General features: G+C 41.9%; 1 protein-coding gene and 1 long non-coding RNA gene across 3 annotated transcripts in view; both read right to left on the reverse strand.

Moving 5' to 3' along the window:
- Positions 1-19,725, reverse strand: part of STK26 (serine/threonine kinase 26) — a 33,438-nt gene extending 13,713 nt beyond the window's left edge. Inside the window, exons 1-3 of one of the 2 annotated variants that reach the window (XM_029996981.2) lie at positions 19,391-19,725; positions 19,162-19,283; positions 2,912-3,142 (exon numbers count right to left, since the gene is read on the reverse strand). In XM_029996981.2, coding sequence (XP_029852841.1) covers positions 2,912-3,142; positions 19,162-19,203 — 273 coding nt within the window. In that variant the 5' untranslated portion in view covers positions 19,204-19,283; positions 19,391-19,725. Of the gene's footprint in view, positions 1-2,911; positions 3,143-19,161; positions 19,355-19,390 lie in introns of those variants that run through there. The other variant, XM_029996982.2, reaches the window with a different exon arrangement.
- A 425-nt stretch (positions 19,726-20,150) lies between these two features.
- LOC115333848 lies at positions 20,151-25,918 on the reverse strand. The gene is made up of 2 exons (XR_003920933.2): positions 25,736-25,918; positions 20,151-20,441 (listed from the first exon to the last, which is right to left on the reverse strand). It is a non-coding gene; the product is annotated as an uncharacterized LOC115333848 (long non-coding RNA).
- Between the last annotated feature and the right edge of the window lie 1,687 nt (positions 25,919-27,605).

A 27,605-nucleotide genomic window follows, 5' to 3' on the forward strand; every position in this document is an offset into this window, starting at 1 on the left:
AGTATGCACCAACAAACCTACAGGACCACTATGAATGTGATCTTCATTACCAGTCATATCCATAGCGAACTGCTATTAATCTTTGCAGCCTAGGACTTTGCTTTGTAAGAAATAAGATGTGTTAATTTTCAGAATTTAACCTCAATGTTCTTTAACCTTTAATTATACAATCATTTGGTACACAACTGTACCTATTTCACTGTTTCCAAGAGATGTCGACAGTATATAGAGAAATTAAATCCTGAATGAAGTACTACACAGCTAAATACTTAGGCTGACAGCCATTCTCAGAGTAATAGATAATAAAAAGTGAAAAGCTATAGCAATTAAGTAAAAAAAAAAAGTAGACAAATACAACTCTCGAAATACCTGTTATTACTAAAATAAAAAGGCAGCATAAAAGATTCTTTGCACATTTAGCAAAGCTAATACACTCTTTCCCCCGAGGAATCTGAAGCTGAAAGATCTAGTATTAGTAACCAAGGATAAATCTAGCCTAAGAAAAATTTAGAGCCAAGATAATACTTAAACAGTAATTTTATTTATTTATAATTACAGAACTAAAAATACTCATTTATTTGTGGACATTTTTATTCATTTACTTGGGGAACAGCAAGCAATAGAACTACCTATCATGCTAGTCCGGGATGAAAAACAACCCTGTGAACCATTTTTTAGTTTTGGGTGTTTCTTGGGTTTGGGATGGGGGGTGGTTGTTTGTTTTTTTTAAAAGAGGAATTTCTTAAAGGAATAGGAAAGTTACCAAAATTCCACAAACACCTCCCCAAGCTCCACACACAGAGATTTTTCTTCCCCCAAAACCTTAGGAGTGTGAAAAGTAAACAAGAGACCAGCATTAATGTTTCAGAATTTATCCATTTAGAATAGAAATGGAAAGAACTCAAACAGTGGTAATGAAAGTACTGCAACATTAGCATGATCCTCTATCTACCAGGAATTTTTAAAAAAATTAAAAAACCCTAACCAGAAGTTGATAGTTTCATAGCACTGGTAGAATAACTATACTTACATATCTAAGAAAAGAGGCAAAAAGTGGAAGACTTGCCTAATAAGGCCAAAGACAAACTGCTCTGATGCACAGGTACTTGAGCAGATTTGCAATACCCTTTTTGCTTTCAGTACCTATGTTACTGTAAATAATGAAAAGACTATTTTCTTTCCCTATTCAGTCCATGACTCACTTATAAAGCTTTTTCCACCCACAACCCCTAAAAAAAAACCCCCAAACAAACAAAAACCAAACAAAACAAACCCCCACCAAATCAAGGTTTCATTTCCCCATTTACAGCTGCTGAAATCACTGTTTAATTCTGAAATTTAACAAAACACTTTTCCAAGCAAAACCACTTCCAAGCAAAAACACTTTCCAAGATTTACCTTGACCTGTTTGTACTTCAGGGCAAACAATTGGGCTTTTACAACACAAAGTTAAAGTGATGTATACCCAGGAGAATAATATTTAGGACTTAGCTCATCACAGAAAATAAAGGACTGTAAAAAAGACTGATCATGTCTGGATCGGCAGTACCATTTGTGCACTGCTCCAGGGGAATATTGCTAGCTGAATTCAAAGTTATCTTGAGAAGAACCAGCTTGTTCTAATATACTATGATGCGGGAAAGTAAATTCTACTACATCTCAGAGCTCTATCACTTAATAAAAAACAAAACAAAAATTGCACTGACTGAGGCCAGTAAAGAGAAGGAAAGATGGGACATCAGTGACAACTTGCATGTTCACTTCAGCATGAAGAACCCACAGAATACTGAGGAACTAAGTAAATAGCAAAGCCACCATAGCTGTCTTAGGTTGGTCAAAATGAGGATTTAGCATCTGGAGTACAGAAAATTAAATTGCCCACTGAAAATTAAATATGAAAAATGGAATACTTTGGCAATTTAAAGAGGAAAAAAGCCCAATCTAAAGAGAACACTACTAAATAAATTCTGCAAATACTTTATAGTATCACTAAAGATACAGCACAAGTGTGACACAGGAACGTTTCTCAGAGATCTGCCTTTAGAAAAATGTCAAAAAACCACTATATCTTAAGAGGGGAAAAAAACAAAACAAATACAAAACAACCCTGCACAAACGCCCAAAACCCAACAAAAAAACCAAACACAAGCAAACAAACCAAACAAAAAAGCTCAACAAAAAAACCCCAAACACAAGCAAACAAAAAACCCCCAGACATTTAAGACAGCTCTAACCATAGTTAACACTTTAGCTTTTATTAAATGGTTTTAGTTTTTTTAAAAATCATCTAAAACATGTATGCACTGCAGATCATTTAAGTGGTATTTAAGGTGATTATACGTGGACAATTTTGCAAGTTGAAAAGACTTACTCAACATTTTGGATTTCTGTAGGTTTTTATTTTTGTTTGTTTGTTTTTAAATTATGCCTTAGATAAAATTTCACACAGTCGTTACATAACTCTGCTAATGTCAGTTTTACTTTGTCTCAGGCCTACTATGCTGCGTAATTACCAACGCATCTCTACATGGTGCAGCATTCCTTTCCATATCAAAGGTTTTTGTCTCTATAGCTGTGAAGTTACTTTTTTCTTTCCCAGAAAGGCCACAAAATTGTGCTAGCAATCGTGGAGGGAGGAGAGAAAACCAAGGTCCAAAAGCAATAGCGATGGCAAGAGGAATCCCCTACCAACTCTGTTCATTCTCTAGACATTTTGTGCAAATTGCAGCCTCAAAGAGCAAGCAGCAAAAGGAGAAAAACCAAGTGAAAAGCTCTGTTCAAAGAAAAACAAAAACCTACTAAAAAAACTGTCAAGTTGGCCTGATTACTCTTGCTCAGTTTTGGAATTTTTTCCTAGCGGCATTCAAAACAACCTGGTGCTAGCAAATCTTTATGCCATACTATACATTACCTTTAAATATGATCCGTAGTATTTTGTTACATAAGGACTATCACACTGACTTAAAACAGTTATCTCTTGCTGTATATCTTCTATTTCATCTTCTGCTTCCTCAAGGTCTATGATTTTTATAGCAACCACTTGCTGTGTCCGATTATCAATTCCTTTAAAGACTTCGCCAAAGGAGCCTTTCCCAATGCGTTCCAGTTTTGTGAATAGTTCTTCTGGGTCTGCTCTATGGTTCTAGAAAGAAGAAAAAAAGAGAAGGGGCGGGGGAAATACACGAGTTACTTAATTTACTTCCAAGTTTTCCAAGTTCTCAGCCCTCATTACTTCCCAAGAAGCATGTAATCCAGATTTATCATCACTAGAAGGCTTGGCATCAGATAAATTTATTTCCTGCACACTAACTTCTAATTCAGCTATTAGTTACTGAACATACATTATGGAATTATGTCAAAGGTAAATGAGCCTCACCAGAGAGGGTGTCAGGTACAAACCTCATTTCACTTCCCCACATAACAACCCTTTAAAATGAAAGAACAGAGCTGTTCTTAATATTAATCCTATCTCTTCAGTAATTCAGAATACTGGGGAATACAATTACTGGCACAGAAGCACTAATGTCATCCATCACCCAGGCAGAAAAGGCTGGGCTTTCTACCTGGCCAACAGCCTTGGGCAGACAAAGCATCCTATCAAGTAATACAGCGTGGAGCCTTTTGTGGGAAGATTGCACTACCCAGTATTCACCAGCAGACTGAGATCCAGCAAGATCAGGCGTCTTCAGGACAGCTAAAAGTGCTGACAGAAAGTAGAGCAAAAGTGGCTGAAATATGCTCAAAGAAGGAATAAGAAGGCTGGAGCAGAGTACTGAAACTGGGGTACTGATCAGAACTGGCTGGTATCCCCCAAGCACACCTTAAAAAGGGGAGCAGAGCACCAGGCAGCATAGCACTGCTGAGGACACCTGCCTTGGAATCTCTGTTGATCAAGTACTCTTAAGATCAGCAGACTAATTATTATACAAATATTTTAGATTTCTCAGCTCCATTCAAGTAGTCACGAGGGAAACAAAAAGGAAGCAAGTTCTCATTTTCCCTTCAAGATAAAGCATGCTACGTGGCTGCTTAGAGAACCTTGTGTATCCAAAAACCACAACAGTGACTTCTGAAGGATACAGACGACTTGCTCCACAGTTTAAGAACACGAAACTTCAGACCATAGTAAGAAAGTTTACAGAAAAGTGTTTTTAAGAGGTAAGACAGATGTGCTAAGAGAACAGCCCACGCTTTGCAGAGCAACAGAATTAAACATATTACTGCTGTCAGAACTGGGCAACTCATTGCACAAATCACTCTTTGATCAAGAAACATCTGCCCAAAAAGGCCCTCTGATTCAATAGCAACATTTGAAAATATGAAAGAGATGCTGTGCTTTAGAACTTTCTCGCACTCCAAAACTCAGAACCAGCAAAAGAAGTGACAGTTTTGGCAAAAGCAGACATTCAACTCCAGGTACAGACTACCCTACATAACAAAATACTCAAGTATCAACATGAAACTCCAGAAAACATCTTTACCCTGGTGTTCTTGCAAACGGATGCAAAAATCTTTAATGGGAAAAAAAACATACATTACTACTTTAACCTAGTCCAAAATGGACAGTCTCATTTCCTTACTGGGCTTCTTCCCTTCTACCAGAACCAGAATTTATTCCACAATATGGTGAGATGAATCAGGAAACAGATTTAGCTGAGAGCTAACCATACGATTTGTCAGGTTTATTTTCAGCGGAATCAGTTCACTGCTCATATATACCAAGCTGTCATTTGCATTATCACAAGAGGAAGGAACATGAAGTAGTATGGCAGATTCATGCTGATCTGTGGAGTTAGATTTTTAGATTTTGCAAATATACAAGACACACTGCTACTCCTGAGCAGCACATTAAAGCAAGAAGAATGAGGAATTTTCCCTTTGTCTATGAGCTCATTGCTACTCTGCTCCATTAAAAAAAAAAACCCCCACCAAAAAACCCAAACCCCCCACCTTCAAAGAAATAATTAAGCAAAAAATTTTGTTTTTTCCTTCTGTTGATAGATCCAGTGAAAGACCTAAAAGATGAACAAATACATAATCAAAGCAAATGAAAAGTACTACTTGGTCTGAAATCTGGGACAACTAATATTATTATACTGGGACAAAAAAATGACTGAAGGCTTCGGGTGCTCATAAACCTTTTAGCCAGACAAAAAAAAAAAACCAAACCAACAAAAACCCACAACCCAATAACCACCACCACTAAATCTTCAAACTGCCCCGATAGCCATATTGCCATACACCACACACTACTGCATCCAGACCTGCCATCTTTCCATTGATAAGCCTGAAAAAATGTTAAAAATAATAATTAAAAAAAAATCTTAATTTAAAGTCTATTTTCAGTTGTGTTTCAAAAAATTATGTTAGGAACAGGTGTGGCAAAAGCAGCAGCAACTGCCACCCAGCCTTTCCCTGCTGCTAGTTAAGCTGCCGGAACTATCATTTAGCTAGCAATCTAATGTGCTCCTGAATTACATTAGTTGCAATAAGGAATAATTAACTGATAGTTCTCCATTTACAATAACAAAGACACACACACCCAAGAAACAACAGAGTTGAGCGAGGATTGGCAAAACTTTTCATTAACCCCAAAATACTCATCTTCACAAAAACTAGCTTCATTTTGAAACACACTTGGAGCCCAGGATTCCAGGAATCATTCCTACTAACCAATAGCTATTGTTGATTTGAGATGAAACCTGTTAAAACGCTTCCAGACAGATAGAAGAAAAGCACAGTCAGCTAATCCAACCCTTCACAAACGTTTGATGAACTCAAAGGGCAACGCTTAGGTTTTGCTTGGGGAAAAACCTTAAGCAGAAAATTCCTCTGGGCTCCTCAGTGGAAATGCACATCACTCAATCCTATACACCCACTTAACAGTCATCAACAAAACAAGCCAGGCCTCCAAACTCTCTTCCCCAAGCTACTTCAGGTGAATCAGAGCTTTAAAGGCTATTTTAACTTCCAGCAACTCCTAATGCCATTAGGTGGGAGTGCTGGAGTACAGGGAGAGATTGGGCACGGCTGGACTTCCTGACACCACAGAACTCCATGTACATCCTTGGGAAGGAGAGGTGGAACAGAGAGGCATCAAAGGAGAACAAACCATGCAGGACTACTAGAGGGAAGAGTCACATCTTTCTATTCTGAGAAAATCCTCTCACAGCAAGCAAAGTCAGCTTTACAGCTTCTGTTATTCACCAAGGCTGACAAGGGACTGTAGGACACTCCAGGATAAGGGCAAATATTTCTGACCAACTATGGCTAATATTGAGATAATGTCCTTTGGACAGGCTTCAAACTTAGAACACTACATAACTTAAAACATGGCCTTAGAACAAAGACTGCATTTTGAAACAGATTTGCTTTTACCTTTCTTAATTTCCTTGTCTTTCAGACTATTGTTTTACAGGAATGTATTTCTACAACTAATAAAAAAAAACCCCAAACCCCAACATTTTAAAAGACTACTTCTTAAACAAAGGTAAATTTATATGATGCAGTAGTGCCTATCCTCCTTCTCCTGGTATAGAAAAGGATGGAGATATATTTTATATAAATAAAAGTGTGTTTGTGTGTATACACACTGCTGCCTCCCCCCCCCCCCAATATATACCAATAAATTTTTGCAGCACAGCTGCCAGGTAAGCTTCTAATATGGTAGAAATTAAGATTTCTAACACTATTAACATTCCTGAGCAAAACAACCAATTGTTATTCCCTGGTTTTTCAGAGATCTGTCATTGAACAGGAAAAAGGTTTAGAAGCTTTGAAAGTTGCCTGCATGAATAATTGTTTTGGTTGTGGGTTTTTTTTTTTTTTAATAAATAAATACTGGTTTCTATGGGGAGTCATGTCTGTTGGGCAACACACAGTAACAATACAATAGAAAGTGTATGGACTCCATCATCACTTCTCCGAAGATAACACCTGTAAGTGGACAAATCGGGAAGAGAATCTATTGCTCTTCCCCTCCCTAGCCCGTTTCCACAGACAAAAGCAGCAACAAGTATGACAAGCACAGGCACATTCACATGCCAACTTCAATCTTGCCAGCATGAGTAACAGTACCAGCATGAGCATGACAATACAAGCCCTCTGCATAGCTTAGGAAGTCCACCATTTCACCAGTCCAGCACAACTATACAGCTTGTGTAAAATCTATCCTCCTCTCTTATACAACCATGTGCCATTACTGTATGTGTTTATACACACATATATGTACACATACAGTCACAGGATCATTGCATAATTTGGCTTGGAAGGGACCTCAGGAGGTCATCTAGTCCAACGACGTGCTCAGAAACCCCAAATAAAAAACACTATAGCATAATTTTTGGTGGTATACCTGCAGTAGTTGCATGCATCAAGTATTCTGCCAATACAGCTTATATAGGCTTTTTTTTTTTTTTTTTTTCCCCTCCAGATAAACACAGCTATGCAGCAATGTCCTGGCTGCATTTTGCTACAAGACTGACTGGCTGACTCACCTTTCCACCTCTGACCCTTTCACTTATCTGTTCTCCAAATTCTGCATTCTTCCTTTGAAACAAAGTTAAACCACACTGAGTGTCTAATTTCCAAGATTATACAGATATCCAATGACATACACCAAATTAGAAGAAACAATGTTAGACTGCTTCAGATTCTGTCAGTGCAGGACAGTGTTTACAGTAACAGGTCTACTAAGAAGGTTCATTAATTAATTTTATTAAAGGGTACTTTCATTAAGGTACAACTGGATGAAAAACCAAAGCTTCAAAGAATCTTGGGCAGAGGCTGAACTAATACCTTGTATCTAACAAAATCAAAACCAGGATCCTCTCAAAGTCTCCCAAAGCAAATAATTTAACACAGTCTTGTGAGATTTCCTCCAAGTAGTCTGTCAATGTAAGAACATATATCCTGTTATCTTAATAGTATTTCTAAAACCTGACTAAGAAACTCTGTTATACTATCTGGATTTTCAAGCATCTCCCAGGCTTTATTTGGAACAGAAGTTCCCTTAAAATTATAGCAGTACTACAAACCAGCTCACCTACATTGGGAGACATTACTCAAATACACATTAGATAAAGATGCAATAATTAGCTGAAAAGATTTTCTAAAAGGTTGGTAAGAGAAGACTAGCATGTCTACTCATATGTTTTTTGAGTATCCACTACAATGGCACCCTAACACATACTGGTATCTTTGGAAGCCATCAGAATTACCTGTATGTTTAAAAGACCATCATTTCAAGCAACTGCTCACTAAAACAAAAACCTGATCTTCACAGCCAGGAAGAAGTCAAAGGTAAACTGTAATGAAAAGGCTGTCTTACAGAAAGGTTGAAGAAAAGAATGAGGTTATGTTATGACAAAACATTTAAAACCAAACCAAACCAAACACACACCCCCCGCCACCCTCCAACCCCAATAATTAATTTGTTGTGCAGCCTCACAGTTACATTAGCATTAAAATGCCAGATCAGAAATGTATGCCAACTTTGTTGCTGAAGCCAGCATGCACTGCACCATTGCTCTTAAGTCCCACTGTCTGCACTGTCTGAATTATGGCTAACAATAAAATTAAATAGCAATTATGAGGCCTGGTTTATTATCTGTAAAATCTCCAAGATACCTTTTATTGTCTTAAGAACGAATGCCTGAAAAACAATGAGTAAAAAAGACACTTGAAAGTCAATAAAAGAAAAACGGATTGAAAGTTAAGACATTTAATCTATTCTTAGCATTTATCTGACTCATACAAAATACCGCATCTAGGTTGAAGACATTGAAATCATAGGTAACCAGTCCATTCATAGACTTTTACCAATTCCCAGATAATAAAGTACCTTTAAGTTTTTCTTCTGTTCAGACCCCCAAAAAATCGAAATTGAGGTGGAGTAAGATTGGTAAACCTGATAGGCTACGGCACTTCTTAGAGTAAAGTCTTAATCAACAGATACATTCTTCTTAGCTGAATATCTTTCCATACACTATCTGCATGTAGTTTCAGAAATTATATATACACACATTAATTATACACCATGCATATTCTATTATATAACAACATATATTCACAAAAATTATATATATTTCCATATTTTACCTGCATAAGGAACATTTTACTACTTTACAATGAAGCCATCACAGGTAGTGATACATTTTAATTCCTGGAGCTCCTCCCCACCTTCCCCCACCAATTTTATTTTAAAATCCTATTACAATAAAAGTTACTCACACAAGCAGTGCCATAGGCACGTGTGTGTGTATATACATAAAAACTTAAATAGTTTGAAGTTAATGAAGGCATGGGTGCAGATCCATTATTACTTATAAAGAATGGGAAAAAAATGAACCTGCAGACATTCAAAACAAGGGTAGCACCTGTAAATATCTTCTTCCTGAATCTTGTACACATACTCTTGCTTCTCAGTGACTTTTGCATGTAACTAAACTCTGATGCTACCCTACAGTCCTGTTCAAGACTCAAGTATCAGGATAGTAGATATTTAATTACATTTACTGGAACTGTATAATACATACTGAAGAAGAAAAACTATTTTAACAACGAAACAATTTGTCTATAAAGTATCAAACTTTTACATTATCAAGCTTTTCTACATGGTAGGTAGCAAAAACTACATCTGAGCTTTGCTATCCTTAAATGGGACTTGACTTTTGTTACACCCTTTATGAAACATCTCCCTTATCTGACAAGGCCAAGACTCATTGCCATTTTTAGTGAGAACCTGGAGAACTTCAATATAAAACAAAAGCAAAAATAAGCAAGCAAAAAACCCACGTGGCTTTGTTTTCATCAAGTCAGCCATAAGGCGAGCTGCATATGACTATCAAAACTTTAAAATCAGCATTCAACCCCACCCATTGTCAGATTTTTAAGGAAAGAACCACCTTCATCTTCAAACCCTCTCTGACCTGTGGCAGATGCAAGCTGTCAATTGTATGTTGTGCTGAAAATGGAAACCACTGAACTTACTTCCTCTATTCTTAGCCATTCTTTCACTTTGGTAACACAACATGAAGAAGTTTAGTAAAGAGCATAAATAAGCAAAAAGAAAGAATAAGAACACATCTCCCAAAGATTAGTTCTTTGACACAGGCAATTAAAAAAATTTACACCAATTATTTATGAAGAGTATTCTGCATTGAGGAAACACAAAGAGAAATTTCTCACGCCAGTGAGCTGCTCTGTAACTTCAGCTTCTCTGAATATACTTACATTTCAAATTGAGTCCCACTTAGCTTCCATTCTATAGATCAATACCTTTTAACCACCTAGTATCTTTTAAAAAAAATCCTCAAGCCACTGCATACAGTTGCATATCCTTCAGTCTGCTCACATCTCTGAGGAACATGGCCTACCAAAAGAGTCAGAGGAATTAAGGAGGGAGGGGGGCACAAATTATTTGGCTAGGTCTTTACTATGATTTGCAAAAGACCTAAGTGGCTGAATGCTCTATAGCTAGAAAGATGGACATCCTTAGATGGAGACAGAAGTCAGTTCAAGAAATCAACAGGTTCTGGTATCCCAAAGTGTTCAAACTCCATTCTGCATTTATTAGAGTTCAACAAGTTGATCTTTCAAAACAAATGTAATCTCCTTTGTTGAACAGTGCAGGACAAGTGACTGCTGAATGGGTAATTAACCCACCTCAATGAACTAACTGCCTGTACACCTGAATTGTAAGTCAGAAGATAGAGGACTACTGCAATTTCTCACTGCTTAAGAACATTTGTAATCTCTCCATTTTATGAACCGCTTTGAAAAACCTAATCGGCAGAGAGATTACAAAAGCCACATCTACTAGGAATATGGAAAAATAACCATTTATGGACTGCAGCCTGCTTTTAGCAGTATGCCTTTCCTTTCAGCAAGCAGTCTGCTTATCAGTAAACAATTTTTTTGCCACACCCATTTAAAGGGACAACTATGTCAAAACTCTGCCAGCAATAAACTATACCATTACAGCATTTGGACCATTTTCCTAATATTTAGAAGTTCGGTACCTACAGCTTAATGGCAACTGCTACATTAATTTTACAGGCCTCCTCACTGCTCTTAGAAGCCATTTTAGCATTTTTTTCTGTGCAAGTTAGAACTTGATACACAGATTTTCTCCCTGTAAATGAGATTAAACTCATACTATAATCCAGCTAGAATGAAAATAACAACAAAATCCAGCTTTTTAACTTGCCAGTTCATAAACCAGAAAGCAGTAACAAGACCTCAAGTTTAACACACATGTAAGTATCTTTGTTAAATCTCTCCCCTGAAGTAGTCATTACTTATTTTCAGGCTAAATAAAATTAAAGTGAGGCAGAAAAACACTAGTTGAAAAAGGATGGCTCCAAAACACAATGTGGGTTAAAGAGCAGGCCACAAGTTTATTTACCACAGATAAGCCTCCAGGCATAATCACCGCCTGGAGTGAAACCCAAGTGGGAACACACCGTTAGAGGGTATCACACCATTCCTTTAGCTTTGGTAGGGACCATTTTGAGAAAGGAAGGCAAACACACCAGTCTACTAGAATCCTGGATGTCTGTGCTCTCCCCAAGGCTGGACGACCACAAGCTTGAAAGCCGTACTCTCCTCTTGAATACTGGCCCTTGATCCTATCAATCCTACTGGACCTGAAGCTACAAGAAGCACACAATGAAAAACCAGAAATACAACTCCAAAATGAGGTACAAAGGAAGCAAGAAACCTACCCTGCCAGAACCAACCTGCCCGTTTCAGGAAACTCCTTTTTCAATTACTTTGCAGCTCATTCATAGCATGGCAAAGCATCTCATTACATAAAAGGTGAGGGGAAGGGGGAAGGGAGGAAGAGAAACACCCTGAAAAAAAATTCAGATTCTTCTTGCCAACTAGGCTAGAATAAAGCCGTGCAGGAATGTAAAAATATTCTTGCTATGACCGGTTGCCAGATGATACCTTCCTAGGTGAGAGATCAACAGCAAGATCATCCTCTTGGTCCCCTCATAACTCTCTATATGTTTTTAATTGATTTACATCAGTAGAAATGCAATCTTTTTCATTCAGTGTTTTATATTTAGGCACTTTACAACACTCATGGTCATTTCAGGCTGTACAGTGTTTTTATTACTCTGCATTCAGCTCCCAACACAGCAGCCTGCATTGAGATACAACTTGACATCTAGCAAGGCATAGACACCCTCTGATTCCCCCCGCCCCCCCCAGTCAACACTATTCAAATATTCAGAACATATAACAGTACCCAGTTGAAAGGAAAGCCTGCAAAAGACTGGGGAGCAGGGAGGAAACAGAAAAACCACCCACATTCTTCGGGACCGAACACACGGTTCTTTACTTCTTGTTCATGAAAACAGTGAAGCCACCCTGGGCTCTCAGACTCCGCCTTCCACAGCTCAAGCGTGAAACCTGCAGGTAACTAACATTTCTCATTCCTGGTTCTCCTTCATCGATGCATATAGAATTCATGCAGAACCAAGACATATCACACCACAAAGCTTTTTCCAGATACGCTGCTTCAATCAAGACCATTCAAATCCAGATTTTGGCAAGACAAACTTGGCTTCACACTTCTAAGAGTCAACTATGCAGTTCTTCAAAGCTTTCTTCATAAAGATCTAAGCTGAAGCCATGCTCTTTCCCAAGCTACAGACCTAATCAACATAACCTATCTCTGCAAAACTACATGCACAAGATATGAGGAAGAATGAGACCGGCCAGCTACTGTTACCTTGCCAGTCCTTTAAATAGTTTCTCTGATTGAGTTCTTTTTGCCAGATTTATTTGGCTAGCAATTCCTCTGGCAGAATGGATTTCAGTGAATATCACTAGATGGGCACCCTTCCCATGAGATTTAAGTTTCTCCTTCAGAGCTAAGGAGTGTACTCAGTGATCCTTGCCTAATCAGCAGAACAGACTTGTTCTAGAAGAACTGCTAGAAGTTCAAATTTAAAGAACAAATGACAGTTCTTTAAATAGAGTAAAAACTGGTGAGGCAGTATTAGGAAGAAATTTGATTTTCAATTACTGTAAGTTAGAAAGAAATAGCAGAATTTGGAACAGTGACTCCTGACATGATAGATACCTCACCAACTCATTATTCAAAGACAAAATACAGGTAGCCACTAATTACATCAAGCCAGAAAATTATTTGTTACAAAAGAATTTCAAAACCAACTTTGTACTGTTCATCTCCAACCCCATCCCCTCAAAACCCACCCCTGAACTCTTCTGTCAATTATTAAATTCAGTCCCTAAGAATAAGTGAAAGACAAAACAATAGTCTCTTACCACTTTTCAAAGTTCGTGACTCTTTCTTAAATCTGAAGGTAATCACCAAAGAGCAAACAAGTGGTACTTCTACCAACAGGTTTAAAATTCATTCTTTCACTTTTGGAGAGGACTGAAAACCGTATTTTCAGGACACTGAAAACAATGAAAACTGAGGCTAGCACGCTTGCCTATCTTCACTAAGATATTTCATAGGTCTCCTACGACAAATACTGCTGCAGAGGCACATTTGGTCATACAGACTCTTCATGGTGTGCCACAAAGTTACTATATATAAACAATCCTCCCCTCAAAATAAGCATCTAAATAAAAAATTTCTTTTCATTTTTTAACAACAAATTGCAATACGTTACTGAGCTATTACTTGCTATACATTCTCCTTTTTGAGGAAAAGGAGAAAAGAAAAATAAAACTTTAATCAGGACTTGTAAAGCTCAGACACTGGAGTTCAAAAACAGCCAGTATGAATCTTTTCAATGTTAAATTCAACAGAAAAAAGTCCACTACAGAATCAAGGAACAATGACATATTTTTAAAAGTTAAAAGTCTGGTTTCAGATGTAATGTTTTTACCTTTCGGGGGAAATTATCCTCTTCCCAAAACTGACAGCATATGATGGTACAGAACAGCAGAGAGATTAAGGTGAGAAGGGTCGAGTTTGTTTTATGTGCTCTCTGCAGCTTCAGCAGATTTGCCTCTGAATTCCAGGTCAGTGCTCTTAATGCATGTATAAAACTGTAAAATCTGCACAAAAAATACTAGTAAAAGACTGCTGAGGATTTTTTCTTCTAAACCTGATAAAAGCGTCTGCTGAATTCCAGCTGATTATACCTACACAGCTCCCATGTATCAAACACTTCCCAGAGCTCACTCTATCCTCCTCCTTTGATAACGGTAAGACTCTACAAGTATGACTGAGCCCTACTTTTCTTTGTCATCATGGTAACTTATCACAATGCACAAGATGGAAGAACCAAGTTCGGCTAATAAAGCCTGAGCTGAGTTAGCAGACTACTATTAGATGTGATACAGCTTGTACATCAAGCATGACCAGGAAAGGAACAACCGCAGTGTTGAATTCCACAAATATTTTAATGGATATCTGCTTCAAGTAGCAAAGAGGCATGTTCTCCACAGGTCTTAAAATAACCATCTTCCTGCAGTCTGCCTGCACTGTGCCTCAAAGTACAAATCAAGGAACTGAAATTGGGCAAGGTATTCATCACCAAAACACTGGAGTCCATCCTAGCTTAATCATAAGAAAACCCTGTTTTCTAGGCACTGTGGAAGTCTCCCACTGTCCTGCAAGTGCTAGACTTTCCAGTTTCCTTTAAGTAAGTCATATCTCTAAATAATAAAAGTTTAAAGCCTTTTCAAACTCACTGTAGAAGCATCTGGATACAGCTCAGTTCCTAGGAGAGGAAGAAATTAACAGATCCTTGAACAGATCTTTTTTCAAAGGTTTAAGTTCCTCTAATGCCCACCCTCTAAACATTTAAGTATTTGACAGTAATAGACACCTTGCTCTTAACACAAGTCACATTCTTGTAACTACAATGCATAAGGTTTATTAGAAAACTGACACACTTCCAGACTAGCTTTAGGCACCACACATAAAGAGCCCATCTCTACAGGTGCACTAATTTAAGAGAAAACATATTTTTTTTCTAGGTCTACGAAAAAGACCATTTCCAAAATTAAATGCTACCTCTCCTTTAATCTTTCTATACCCATCCAATAACTAGACATTAACTGATCTACCTTTGAGCATCCTGCAGGAAGAGTACTCTTCAGCTGCCACGCTCAGGTTGTTCAGCGAGCAGCACCCTACAGCCAGTCTGTTAACTGGCAGTGCAGAGAGCAAAGCTCACCTTTACATCCAAGTTTGTATTTAATCAAGCAATCCTTCAATTGTGAATCAGAGTACACTGGCTGACATGTCACATGCTTCTGGGTGCCCTGCTTTTAGAGGAAGTTAGGCTCTTTATTGCAAGATAGCCTGAATGCCAATAAAAACAGATGGAGATCAGGTCTAAATAACCTTTCTGGCTGCACTCACGACTACTGCCATACAGGATCAGGAGATATCAACAAAGCCATGAGAAAGGAAACAAAAAGTGTTTAGATGAGTATGATAGCAGAGATAAAGAGAAATAAAGCCCCAAACCAGGTTCCACAGACACACATACTGACAAGAAGAAACACAAATGAGAAGAATCAACATTTCCATCAGTTAATGAATTAATGTTTCACAGACTTAAGATTTTGCACAACAAATCAGAACAGGAAAAGGGAAAGTTTATACATAAAAACTCTACCAGCTAAAAAAGGCGTTTATTACTTGAGTGATGCTCCATTGCTGAAGTTTACAGAGTAGTTTGGAAATTTAGGATGCTGACAGACAGAAGAAATTTCTCACTGTCCACCTTAGAAAGGTTAATTGTTACTCACTTGTAAGTTAGCAGTTTCCAGCCTCTTTTATTTGTAAAGAAGTTCTGGAGCACCGTATGAGAGGCTGCCAATAACATAAGTTCATCAGAAACGCATCAATCTGAAATGACTGACGTGCTTTAAACTTTCTGATCACTTGAAACAAACATAACCCTCTGAACCATGCATCCTGCCTGCTGGGCAAGAGAAAAGCAGTAGTGTAGGACTACTAATAAGGGGTCCAACACCTTCACTCCAGCTCCGTTTTCAGTACAGGCCCTGGGTTGGTAAAAGACACGGATAGGCTCTAACATCTCTCTTACAAGCCATATCCAGAAATGCTATGTATAAGTTCAGCAGGATTCCTTGAAGATAGTGCCAGTGGCCAAGTTTCTCACTGTGAAATCTCAAAGTATTCCAGACTAAGAACTAGTTTGAATATTTTTATCCCAAGGAACAAAGTTACAGTGACATTACTGAATAAAAACTCCAACCTGACATTCAAACTCATTGCTAACTGTGCTTCATGTAACCAGGACACCTTAATCGTGCTCACATAGCTCCATCAACCTTTCATTTTTCCCTCTCATCTTGGATTCTGTGTGAAATGCCATAATTTGGGGTATCGTGCTCAGCTTCAGAGCACTCATTTTACACATTCACTGAGTACTCTGATTTTATTGAATGGGCTTAGAAGTTTGGCTGCTGGGTAAGTTAACATCATACAATTGGATCAAGTGGAGCCTTTCCAAAGGAGTGAGGAAAATGAACGTGTTTAGGAAGTTGTTTGCACAGGCAAGAATTGTTAGGTATAAAATTTGGTTTTGTTAGGGACACAAGACAGGTTAAACAGAATGCAACTACTACATAAACAAATGGTTCTGTAACTACTCATAAGGGCAACAGATAATACTACCTCTATGTCTTCCATTGTTGCCAGGGTATTGAAAGCCAGACTCCAAGTTCACCAAAATAACTCTATGTGACTTTCTGTAATTTTCCATGTTTGGATTTTTTTTAAAGGGAACCTGACTCTTCATAAGATGAAGGATCTTAAAACAGTCAAAAAAGCTTCTGTTATACTTTGGTGATAAACTGTCAAAGTCTTTTTTTGGCATATGGGAATTATATAATACATTATTTCTGGAATTTTTTTTTATACTTTTTTTTGTATAATGAAATGGGAGGGAAAGTATAAGATTACAATAAAACTGAAAACTTCAAACCTGTAACACATTCTCTGGCAAATTCAGTTTCCAACTGTTATATTCAATAAAATGCTTCCTTCAACACAGACTACAAAAAAAGGGGTTTGACATTACAGGCACTTTCCAACAGTAATAGTTTTAATGTAACTATTACATCTTCTTCCATCACAGAACCACCTGTTTATTCCTCCTTCAATCTATCACCATGCATCTACTTAACACTGAGCAGCAGCAGGGATGCTTTTATCATCATCACCTGGATGATCCTGACTGAATAGTTCAAATAGGTTAAAAAAAACAAATGAAGCAACCCTTACACCTCAGACTACCACACTCTTCTAGAACAGGTTTTTGTTTGGTTGTTGTTTTTTTTTAATTAACAAACAAAAATATCATGACTCTTCTAAAAAAAGAGCAAGCAGAATAATTTTGTACTAAGTTCTACTTCTTTGTATTCTAAGACTTTCAGGACATGTGTAATAGCCTTCATTAAAAAAAGTCACCAAGGGAAAAAATGTATTTTAATTCTATGCAGCTGTACATATCTAGCAGTTTAAAAAAACATGCTTTAAACAGACAGATATATGTTAAGGGGTCTGGGTTAAACTAACAACAACACTAGTGGAACTAAGTATGCTATTACATAAAGTTTATTGGTATAACAATGGGAAACAGGGCCTTAAATAATTTCAAGGTCCTTCTGTGATGACAGGGCAGCTATGGAAAATAGGACAGCAATACATTAAGCAGATATAAAAATAAGAAACTGACAAACTTGGATTTTGAAATAGAAGTCTCCCAAATACAAACACACTAAAAAACCCAGAGAATATAAATAAAGCAGCTCAGGCTAAAGCCTCTAAAGCTTTTATCAAAAAATTTCTTTAGGATGTACCAATACAAAGGTAACCCTGACATATTAATGGAAGAAGGAGGCTGAGAAAATGTGGTTTATGTCCTCTTATACCAATAGAAAGTCAGTGGATGACCAAAATTTAACTGATTTCAGAAAGCCTGCAAATTATTAGAAATGAGAAAGGTAAACCAAACCTTGGTATTGTAGGTTGGCCTAACCTGGCCTAAATTAATATAAAAATACTGTATATACATCAATTCTATGCTTTCTAAAAGTGATGAAGATACCTGCCCAAGTTTTAACTTTCTATTCTGAAACCTCCTAAACTCTTTCCTGTATGTGTCTCACATACACAGAGATTTATCATAAAGGCTTCTATGTTACTTGAACTGAAAAAAGCTCCAATATTACACAGGCATGACTACCCCAGAAGTTAAGAGAAAGCTCAAAACACTGACTGGGCTGCCAGTGTCTGACAAGCGAAAATCAACACTGAAATGAGTTTGGTCCTCAGCTCCTTCATGTTTGATAAAGATCTCTGACCAAACTTGCATGAGATTGTCCAGCGGACTAAAAACGAAGAGTCAGAGATATTCATTCCACCTTTCCTACGAAAGCCAGTAACGTACGAGCTTGCTTGTTTCCTAAACAGATACCACAAACATACAGCAATGACGCCAGGTCTCATTCGCAGCCGAAGAGAGGTGTAAGCTTCTGAGAAAGGACGGCCGCCCCACAGCAAGGTGGCCGCTCTGCCGTATCACACCACCGGACCTCGCGTTTACCACCTTTCCATTAATCGCAAGGTCCCCGGCGACGCGGCGCTACAGGCCCAGCGCATGTTGGTGGGGAAGTCCTGCAGGACGTACGCTTGCCAGCGAGCCTGATATGTCATTTACAGCACACCCACGCACCCTGCGATTAACTTCATTTCGCCTTTAATCAGTTTTAGAAGCCCTTACGTGCTCCTGGATGCAGGGCGGCCAACCCTGAACAAAGGGGGAAGGGAGGGAGGGGAGACCCTTCGCCTCTGAGGGGCTGGCTGCAGGTACGCGGCCGCCCGGGGCACGCTGAGGGAGCGGGGCCTCTCCGGGGCCTCCCGTTACCTCAGAGAACCCCCCTCCCTCCCTCCGTCGCTCGCTCGGCGAGTGCTCCGGCCCGCGCTCCTCCCTAGGCCGCCGAACGAGGCCTCTCCGCGGCCAGGCCGCGCCGCCCGCCCCGCTTCGCCCACCCGCGGCTCCCCCGGACCCCGCGCCCCAGCGGCGGCCTCCACCCGGTGAGGGCCGCGAGCGCCGCTTCCGGAGCCGGGGCCGAGCCCGGGCCCGTCGCCTCCATTTTGGGGCCGGCGCGGCGCGCGGAGCTCACCTGCATGCCGGGCACTTGCACCGCCACGGGCGAGTGGGCCATGGCGGGCTGCGGCGGCCGGGCGCCGCCCGCTGCTCCCCTCTCTCGGCCTCCCTGCTCCTGGGCGGCGGCGGCGGCGGGGCCTGGAAGGACAAAGCGGTGGGGGGGCGGCTGTAGCGCGGGCCGAGCTCCCTCCTTCCCTCCCCCGCGGCCCGCCCTGCCCGGCAGCTCCCGCCCGCCGCCGGCTCACCTCGCGGCCGCGGGGCTGGGGCCGAGCTGCGCGACGCGGGCGGCAAGGCGGGGGGGGGGGGGTCCCTAGCGCCGCTCTCCCATGCCCGCCGGGCTCCTAGCAGCGGCCCTGCCGGCTGGCGCCGCTCCCCCTGCCCATGCCCCCCTCCCCGGTCCCGGCGCGGGGGGGGGGCGGCTGCTCGGGGGCCCCCCGGAGAGGCGCGCGGGGTGGCGGCTCTCGGCACGGCCGGGGCTGGGCTCAGATCGCCATGTCGGGCTCAGGCTAGAGGCGGCGGCGGCGGCTGCTGCTGCTGTGCGGCGGCGGCAGCGGCGGCTTCTTCCGTCTCAGCTCCGGGCTCGCGGGGCGGAGCCACCGGCAGCCGCACGGGCCCCGGCCTCAGCTGCCCCCGCCTCCTCGGCCGCCCCGGGCCGGGCGGGCAGGGACCGGGGCAAGGAGGGAGGGGCGGGCGGCGGCGGCCCCACCTCAGCGCCGGCGGCCCCACCTCAGCGCCGGCGACCCCACCTCAGCGCCGGCCTGGGCCGGGCTCGGGGACGGGGCCGCCCGCGACGTTGCGTGGCACCCTGGGCCCGTCGGGCACTGTCGCGCCGGCCTGTCCCCCTCAGGCGCTGTCACAGGGTCCTGTCCTCCCGCACAGACTGTCACAGCGCCTGTACCGCCGGGCACGCGGCCTCAGCCCCTTGTACCCCCAGACGCCCCGTCACCACCACGCCTGTACCCCCGGCTCCTGCGCCCCAGACACACTTAGGTGCAAGTAACGGGAGTGGATATTTTATGGGGTTTATTTGCTTTTGTGACACAAAGAGGTGGTGTCTTCTCTCAGGGCTGCTCCTGGCGAAGGTCGCGAGGGCAAGTCCGAGGCGGCTGTGGAGGTTCGGCTCCCAGTTTGGGCTGGTTGGTTTTCCTGCCCCCCAAGGAGGATATTTCCCACCCAGGCCAGCTCTCCACCAGCCCTGCCTGCCCCAGCTGCTGCAGGGCTCTCCCAGCGCGCACTTCTGTGCCTCGCCGCCTTCTTCCCCGGTGGGCTGGGCTGCCCACCACGTTCTGCCGGGGCCTGGGGAGGAGAAAATAACTGTTTTCCAGTGACATTTTTCTCATGCATACATGAGTCACCTCTTCGTGTGTGTGATTCACATTCTTATACACGAAAATTTTGCCAGTTACTCAAGCAAAGCTAAAAATGACATCTTCTATGACACTGGTCTTCCCCCCACCCTCTGAGCAAGAATATAGAAATCACATGGGCCTGTCACAAATATCCTCATGGGTATGCAAGGACTTCCCTTAAATTCACAGGTTTATAGGCCTAAAACCCAAGAAAACATAAGGTAAGCTGGAGATGTTGGATTGCTGGCCATACCAGAGCTACCCCGTTCAGAGGGTGGGTCCCTTCGGAAGGGATGTGACGGAAGGCCGTCTCCCTCCCTTACAACTCTGAGAAATACTGCACTGTAGCAAGGAACACAAAACACCTCTGTTTAAGGTAAGGTGTGTTAAAACAGGCTAAAGCCAAGAATTTCAAAGTTAGGCAGTCTTTCCATCCTTAACTCACTGTGGTTTGAGCGAAAAAACAAACTCACAGTGATGTTAGTTAAGGACAGGCTCGTGGCTCATGCTGGAATATTTTTTTTTCCAACTTGCCAGTTTGTTAAGCCTTTACTGTTATTGAAATATTTACTTTCTTCTGCACCTTTTAAAAAATAACATGACTTTAAAAGGCTTCTATGTGATAGTTATACGTTTAAGTTACCTAGGAGCCTGTAAGGAGGTCATTTTAACGGGTGGAATATTTAAGGTAAGTATTTTTTGGAAGTTTATACCGTATACTTAAATTAAAAAATGTTTTTGATTAATAAACCTTTGGGAAGAAAGGGGGATTTCTACTGACAAAAAGCTTTCTTAATTATGTACAGGGGTTCAGTAAATAAGTGAATGAACAGCCACTCATGGAACTTCTGAATTCTGCCTGGTTCATTCTGCTCAAACGTATTAAAATCACTTCTCTGTTTATCTTTTAATGACCTTTAGAACATGACCCCTGAAAAAATCCTGACAAATGAAATATGAGGATGTCCTCATATTAAACCTCATGTTAAACCACAACAGATGATTTTTGTTTCATGCTGCTAGTGCATTACAGGCCCTCTGTTCCTCTTCTGGCTCTGAGGCTCTGCTTTTCTTTTTCTATCCATTCGTTACCTTGATTTTTCTCACCAGAATCCCACTAACTGGTTATCTCAGCCTTGTCGGGTTTTTATACTCTCCCTCACATATTCCCTCTTGAAGGCACCTGTTTACTTTGTATCAGAGAGAGTACTAATTGCCAATCCACGCTTCCTGTTTTGGGGCTGTACACTGAGACTTTTGGCCTTTTATGCATTTCTGACCTGCATGCAGCTTAATATAACATGAAAGGGACAGTAACAAATTTATTTAATAGAGTAAGAGCAGGACAATTGCTATGCATGTGATAAGGTATTCTCCCCAGTAGTTATACCTGTAGTTATCTCCCACCCATGGCAGATTGGCCAAGAGAACTGCAGTGACAAAAACACGAAGCAAAATGTTCTGCAAAAAGGCAATGCTTGTTTATGCCATACTCACGCAGAAAGCCCCAGGATGATATGGTGAGTGAAGCCAGGGAGGAAAATCTGTCAGGAAATCTTAAGTAATCAGCCAGTCATGTAACAACTGAATCATTGAGCCAGGCTGTGTAGTGAGGTAGGCTGGCACCATAACATCTAAGAAAAGGGTTGTAATATTGTATGCCACTCTGTAATTAACAAGTTCTAATTTGTGCATTAAGAAAGTCAGATGGTCAGTTGGTGATATTGCTGTATGAAAGACCTTCCGTGCCCCCTCCCAGCCTGCCCTGTAAATACCTGTTGCTGCTGTTTTCCAAGACTTAAAACGTGTCTATAGTTCACTTAGGACAGCCTGCAGTGCCTCACAGTAGCAATGTGACCCAAGTCAGACCTTCTACTGTTTTGTGCGTTTAACTACTATTTTTGTGTTGCTGGTGTGAAAATATAATTATTTTTACATCAGAAGACTGCAGGGAGCTAGTAAAAACACTGGGCTCTTTGAGAGTGCCTGCACCATGTTAGCTGGTTTAGACCTACCACAGAAAGTGGTAGAAATTTCTCTCAAACTCCCAAACATAAATGAATAAAATGAAATTACTTATGCTGCTAAATAGAAATATACTGCCTCTTACAGCTGTGGACTCCAGGGACTCCTCACAGTGATTTGCTGGGGTGAGGGAGGGAGCGGGTGTCTGATCACCAGAGCTGATGCAAACTCACCATTAGGAAAGACCCGATCAGACTCACACATCTGTCTAGGAAATGTGATGCCCAGTTGCTATGTATCAGGGTGGATCTGGGTATCTTAAACCCTTTAGTGTCTTTGCAAAGTTCAGCTGGCTGATGCAGCACTGACCCAGGCTCATTGTGTCAATCCCATCTGATGCATTTAGAGGCAACTCCGCAGTTCTTCTCCTTGTGCCTTTCTCTCAATACAAGCAGCACAGCCAATGGGTCATCACATAAAAGTGGAATACAGCACCCCAAACTGGTAAAATTAAACGCCTTTCATGTTTTTACATTTGAAACAACTTGCCAAAGATGTTGCGGACGTTAAAAGTTGACTGGGATCAAGAAAAAAGGGCTGCATATTTATTCTATTAATGAGAACACCAGAGATGTAAAAGGAAGAATGAAAATGTTTTTGCAAGGATATAATTCCTCTGTTCTTTGACATAAATCAGTCTCTGATTCACAGGCATTAGGGAAATCACTTTGTCTTAGAGGCAACTTATTCAGCAGCTGCAGAATTTCCAGCACTGCTGCTAGAAACTGCTGATACTCACTAACATGGGAGATAGATGTAGCTCTCATTAATCCCGTATTACAACTTTGATATTTCTGTATCCAGTTAATAAATTAAAATTATAAAGCCTTGCGGCTGGACTAGAAACTGTACCATGGTGCATCCACTTTTGTCCGCCAGTTTCCTTCCCACGCCCTGGATCTGTCCTCTTTGCCTCCCCTCATTCTCCAGCTCCTGCAGCATCCGACCTTCCCTGTTGCCTCTGCACTCTGGCGTGGCTGTTTCCAGTCTCCTGCAGCCTGGGTGCACGCAGGTGGGTGTCCGGACATAAAGCAGGCGTTCCCCTTGTTCCCAGCACGGTGACAGCAGCCCCATGCCACCAGGAGAACTGGCTGGCAAAAGCCTTCTCCAGCTCGGGGTTCCCCCAGAGGAGCCAGCTCAGTCATTTTGCAGGACAGTGGGTGCAAGGAACTCCTTCAGCACAAATGGATTATTTACAGAATGCAGCTGCTCAAGTCTGCCAGTGTTAACTAAGTGTTCATAAATGGAGATTTTCATGCAATATGGCCAATTTGTGCATTTTCTCCAGGAGACAACAATGGCACATCCTTGACACAAGGATGATGGCTTTACCCCATTTCACGTCCCCCCTCAAAAGCAAAGGGACAAAATGATATTTCTTAGCAGGGCAAAATGATACATCTTCCTGCAATCTTCTCCTTAGAAATGGCTGAACTATTTTTTAATTGACACTTCCTGTACTTTTAAGGAAAATAATCAGGCTGAGGTAAATGCCTAGGATGGAAAAGGTGGGTGAGGGATGCTGGTTCACCATCTCCTTCAATGTAAGGACTAGGGATCATTAAATCAAACAAGCAGGTGCCAAGTTCAAAACAAATAAAAGTAGGCACTTCTTCACACAGGGTATAGTTAAGCTGGCGAACTCCTTGCTACAGGCCAAAAGTGACTGGACAATTTAATGGAAGAAAAAAAACAACATTGGGAAATACTATTTGTAAAACTAGCACCTCTGGTTGAGGAAGTATGTGAGCTGCAAGTCCCTGCAGGTGAGTGCAAGCGTTGCCTCTGCTCGCTCCATTCTCACGCGCTTCCCGAAGCCCCTACCACTAGCTCCAGCCAGAGATGAGCTGCTGTGGTTGATGGGCTTTGTTCTCACATGATTGGCCTCTTCCCATGTTGAAGTTTCAATCTGGAGGGTTAATGTTTGGCCAAAGAGTACCCAGCTGAGATGGGAGGAACTGTCTGCAATGGTAGGCAGAGATACTTGCTAACAGGACAAGTAGACATGGTGCCCATGGTACTAGATGAGTCTGTAGCACAGTTTAACTTCTTTCCTGGGAGTTCTTCATTGACATAATCTTTAATTTTCCATAACAGGAAAAAAAAAAAATCAGTAAGTTGTCTTTATGCAGGTACTAAGCTAATAGTGAATGTGTATTGTACCAATGTGGTGAATGGTGAGTCACTACATGACTGAGGATTATGATAAATTGAATGGACTGTTCACAAGTTCAAGGGCAAACTTTCCACCTTTGTCACAGAAAGATCCTTGTACTAGTGAACTTTTTATTTCAATATAGTACTTGGCTTAAAGAAGCCAGTCTTCTGTAGGATAGTCCTGTGCTTCCAAGATTGTGACATAAGTGAGATGGGGTTAGTGTTGTGTTTCTGACCTCTTTATTACAAATATACTCTACTTACACTTCCATCTGTAAAATAAACCATACACATGCACGTGCGTGTGCACACATGCACATATATATATATATATATTTTCATAGGTAATTATATCCAATTCAGTAGTTTAACACCACAGAACATTGATCTTCCCAAATTAATGTTCTCATATATTCTCCTCCCTGCTTACAAATACATTTTATTCTTTTAAATAACTATTCCCTGCTCTAATTTCCCCCTTAGCAGGAAACCAAAATTTCAGCAAAGCTTGCGCTCTTGGAATACCAAAAATAGTTCGGCCACAACAGTGGAAGGGGTGAAGGAAGTGAGTGAGAGGCCCTGCCAGTGGGCAAACAAAACACCAGCCCCATCAGCACGACGTCTTTGCATTGCCGGTCCAACCATTTTTTTTTTCAAATTTTTTTTTTAGTAAAATGCATACAGTATTTATAGAATTAAAAACATTTCTATATAAGGGAACAGCAACAAGAAGCTGATTCTGGTGGAATTCCTATACTAACAAAGCACTCGCTCCAAAGGGGCGTGAGGCTGATAGCTCCAGGCAGGGTACTTGTGGGGGCAGGCTGCTCCTAGCACCCGCTTCTGCCAGCACCAAGAAAAGGGTGGAGAGAAAGAGAGACAAGATGGGTTAAAAGAGAGAGAGAGAAAAAAGAAAAGAAAGAGATAATTTTTAAAATATTCCAACAGGAAAACTAGGGAGGAAAGGGGGAAGGAAAAGGGAAAAAAAAATTCAGGAAGAAGTGGTAACTCTTCTTAGTATTAGTGGAATTACTGTCCTAAAGAAAGGGATCTCCTTACCTTTTCTACCACATCTTCAATACTTTCTGGTGCCTGGCTTCTCTTGCTCTCAGGAAGAGGATGGTCTCATCAGCTCAGCACCCAGCCATGCTGGTCCAATTCTGCAACAAGGCAGTGATGATCTGATAAAGGCAACCAGGAGGAAAAAAAGAGAAAAATTAAGTGCTGGGAGCACTGGCTGCGAGCAGGAGACTGCTTTTCCCCAGCCTTGCCAGGCTTTCAGCACCAAAATAGAGCCACACAAACACGTGTACGTGCACACACACACATGCGTATGCATAGACACATGCACGCACATGCACACCCATTTTCAGCCAGTCTCCCCAGAGCATCAGCCATCCCTCCTGAGAGGCCAGGGCCATCAGCTTGCTTTGTGCCACTCTGCCACATGCCTCTCAACCCTGTTCCTCTCCACGCTGGCTGCAGCGACAATGCCTGCCTGTTGGGCCCTGACAGCGCTTGGCTCCCGGGAAGAAGTATTCACACACGATGGCAGCTCGAGAGAAAAGTTGAAAACGAATCAAAGCCATCTCTGTTGAAATAAACATCTGCTCTGCGTTCAGTATCGTGGCAACAGGGCTCACAAAATGCATGGGCAGCCCTCCAAGGGCTCCTGGCACATCACAGCTATCAGTACCTGCTGAAAACAGACTGGTGGAGCGGTCACGGCACTGTGGGGAGCACAGACGGGGACGCTCAGAAGAGAAAACTTTGGTCAAAGCTAGAAATAACTTCATAGTTCCCTTGGAGGAATACGGCTTAGAAATCAACCGCCCCTGCAGCGATGCTGGCAGATAGGAAGAGACGGCAGCACCGCGGTTCCTTCCATGTGGCTGGGGCATGTGCTCATCACCCCAGCACACGGACTGTTTCTTCCTGGTTGCCCCAATGCAGGCAGAGGAAGAAAGCAGTGGGATGCGGCTGTGGAAAAGCACTTGTCCCTGGAGCCCATGCAAGGAGAGACATGTGCTTGGCGGCTCTCATTTAACATGCAATTCCCTGAGGAGCGGTCAGGGTAGGCAGAGACCTGATGCCTTTGCCTACAGCTTCTGCAAGGCCAAACTGGGACATAAAATGCAAACCCCTCCCCAACCTGTTTCTAGCTTTGCATTCCCCTATCCCTGCAGAGGCAGCACTCGGACACAAAGTGGAGCTGAGTCCGAACGGGGCAATGAGCTCTAACCATTGGGACAGTAGTACTGTCACAGCCAGCGGACCCAAGTGCTGTATTTGTCATGTATACCCTTTGCTATTAATGATGATGCCTTAGCAGGGGGAAGACAACAGCTTGGCTCATGGACATCCACCTGAGCCTCCAGTTGGAACTTAGTAACGATGGCAATGAGTCTTTTTAATGAGTGAATCGGATGTGGTTGAGCCAGGAATCAATGTGAGGGGACAGCCTGATAATACCACTGTTACTGAGCTCCTTCTCAGAGCAGAGATGCACATGAAATGCAGGAATCCGATACCTTCCTGGGAGAGGGAACAGAGAGATTTTTGTCTCCAGCCCAATTTACCCAAATTCCTCCCAGAGCACTAAGTGACAAACAGGGCCTTCACTGAGAGCTTCAAAAGGAAATTGCTGTTTGCATTAAAGACATACTAAGATGAGTTGGTTGTTAAAAGGGAACTTGAGCAAGAGGAGAGAATGGAACAAATCTCTTGGAAAAATGTCCAAAAGCCACTGGATTGTGGGAAATGAGGCTCAACATCTGTGTCCCAGTTGGGCTGTCACTTCACAAGAACAGCAAGTGCCCAGCTTTGGGTGCACTGCTAGACATCACAGATGGTGGCTCCTGCGTAGAGAAAATCAGGAGATGCTCAAGACTTCAGCAAGGACAGTGAGAGGGAATGGGAGGGTACTGAG

The sequence above is a fragment of the Aquila chrysaetos genome, chromosome 21 (genome assembly GCF_900496995.4).
Source record: "Aquila chrysaetos chrysaetos chromosome 21, bAquChr1.4, whole genome shotgun sequence".
In the NCBI taxonomy this organism is placed as follows: Eukaryota; Metazoa; Chordata; class Aves; order Accipitriformes; family Accipitridae; genus Aquila; species Aquila chrysaetos.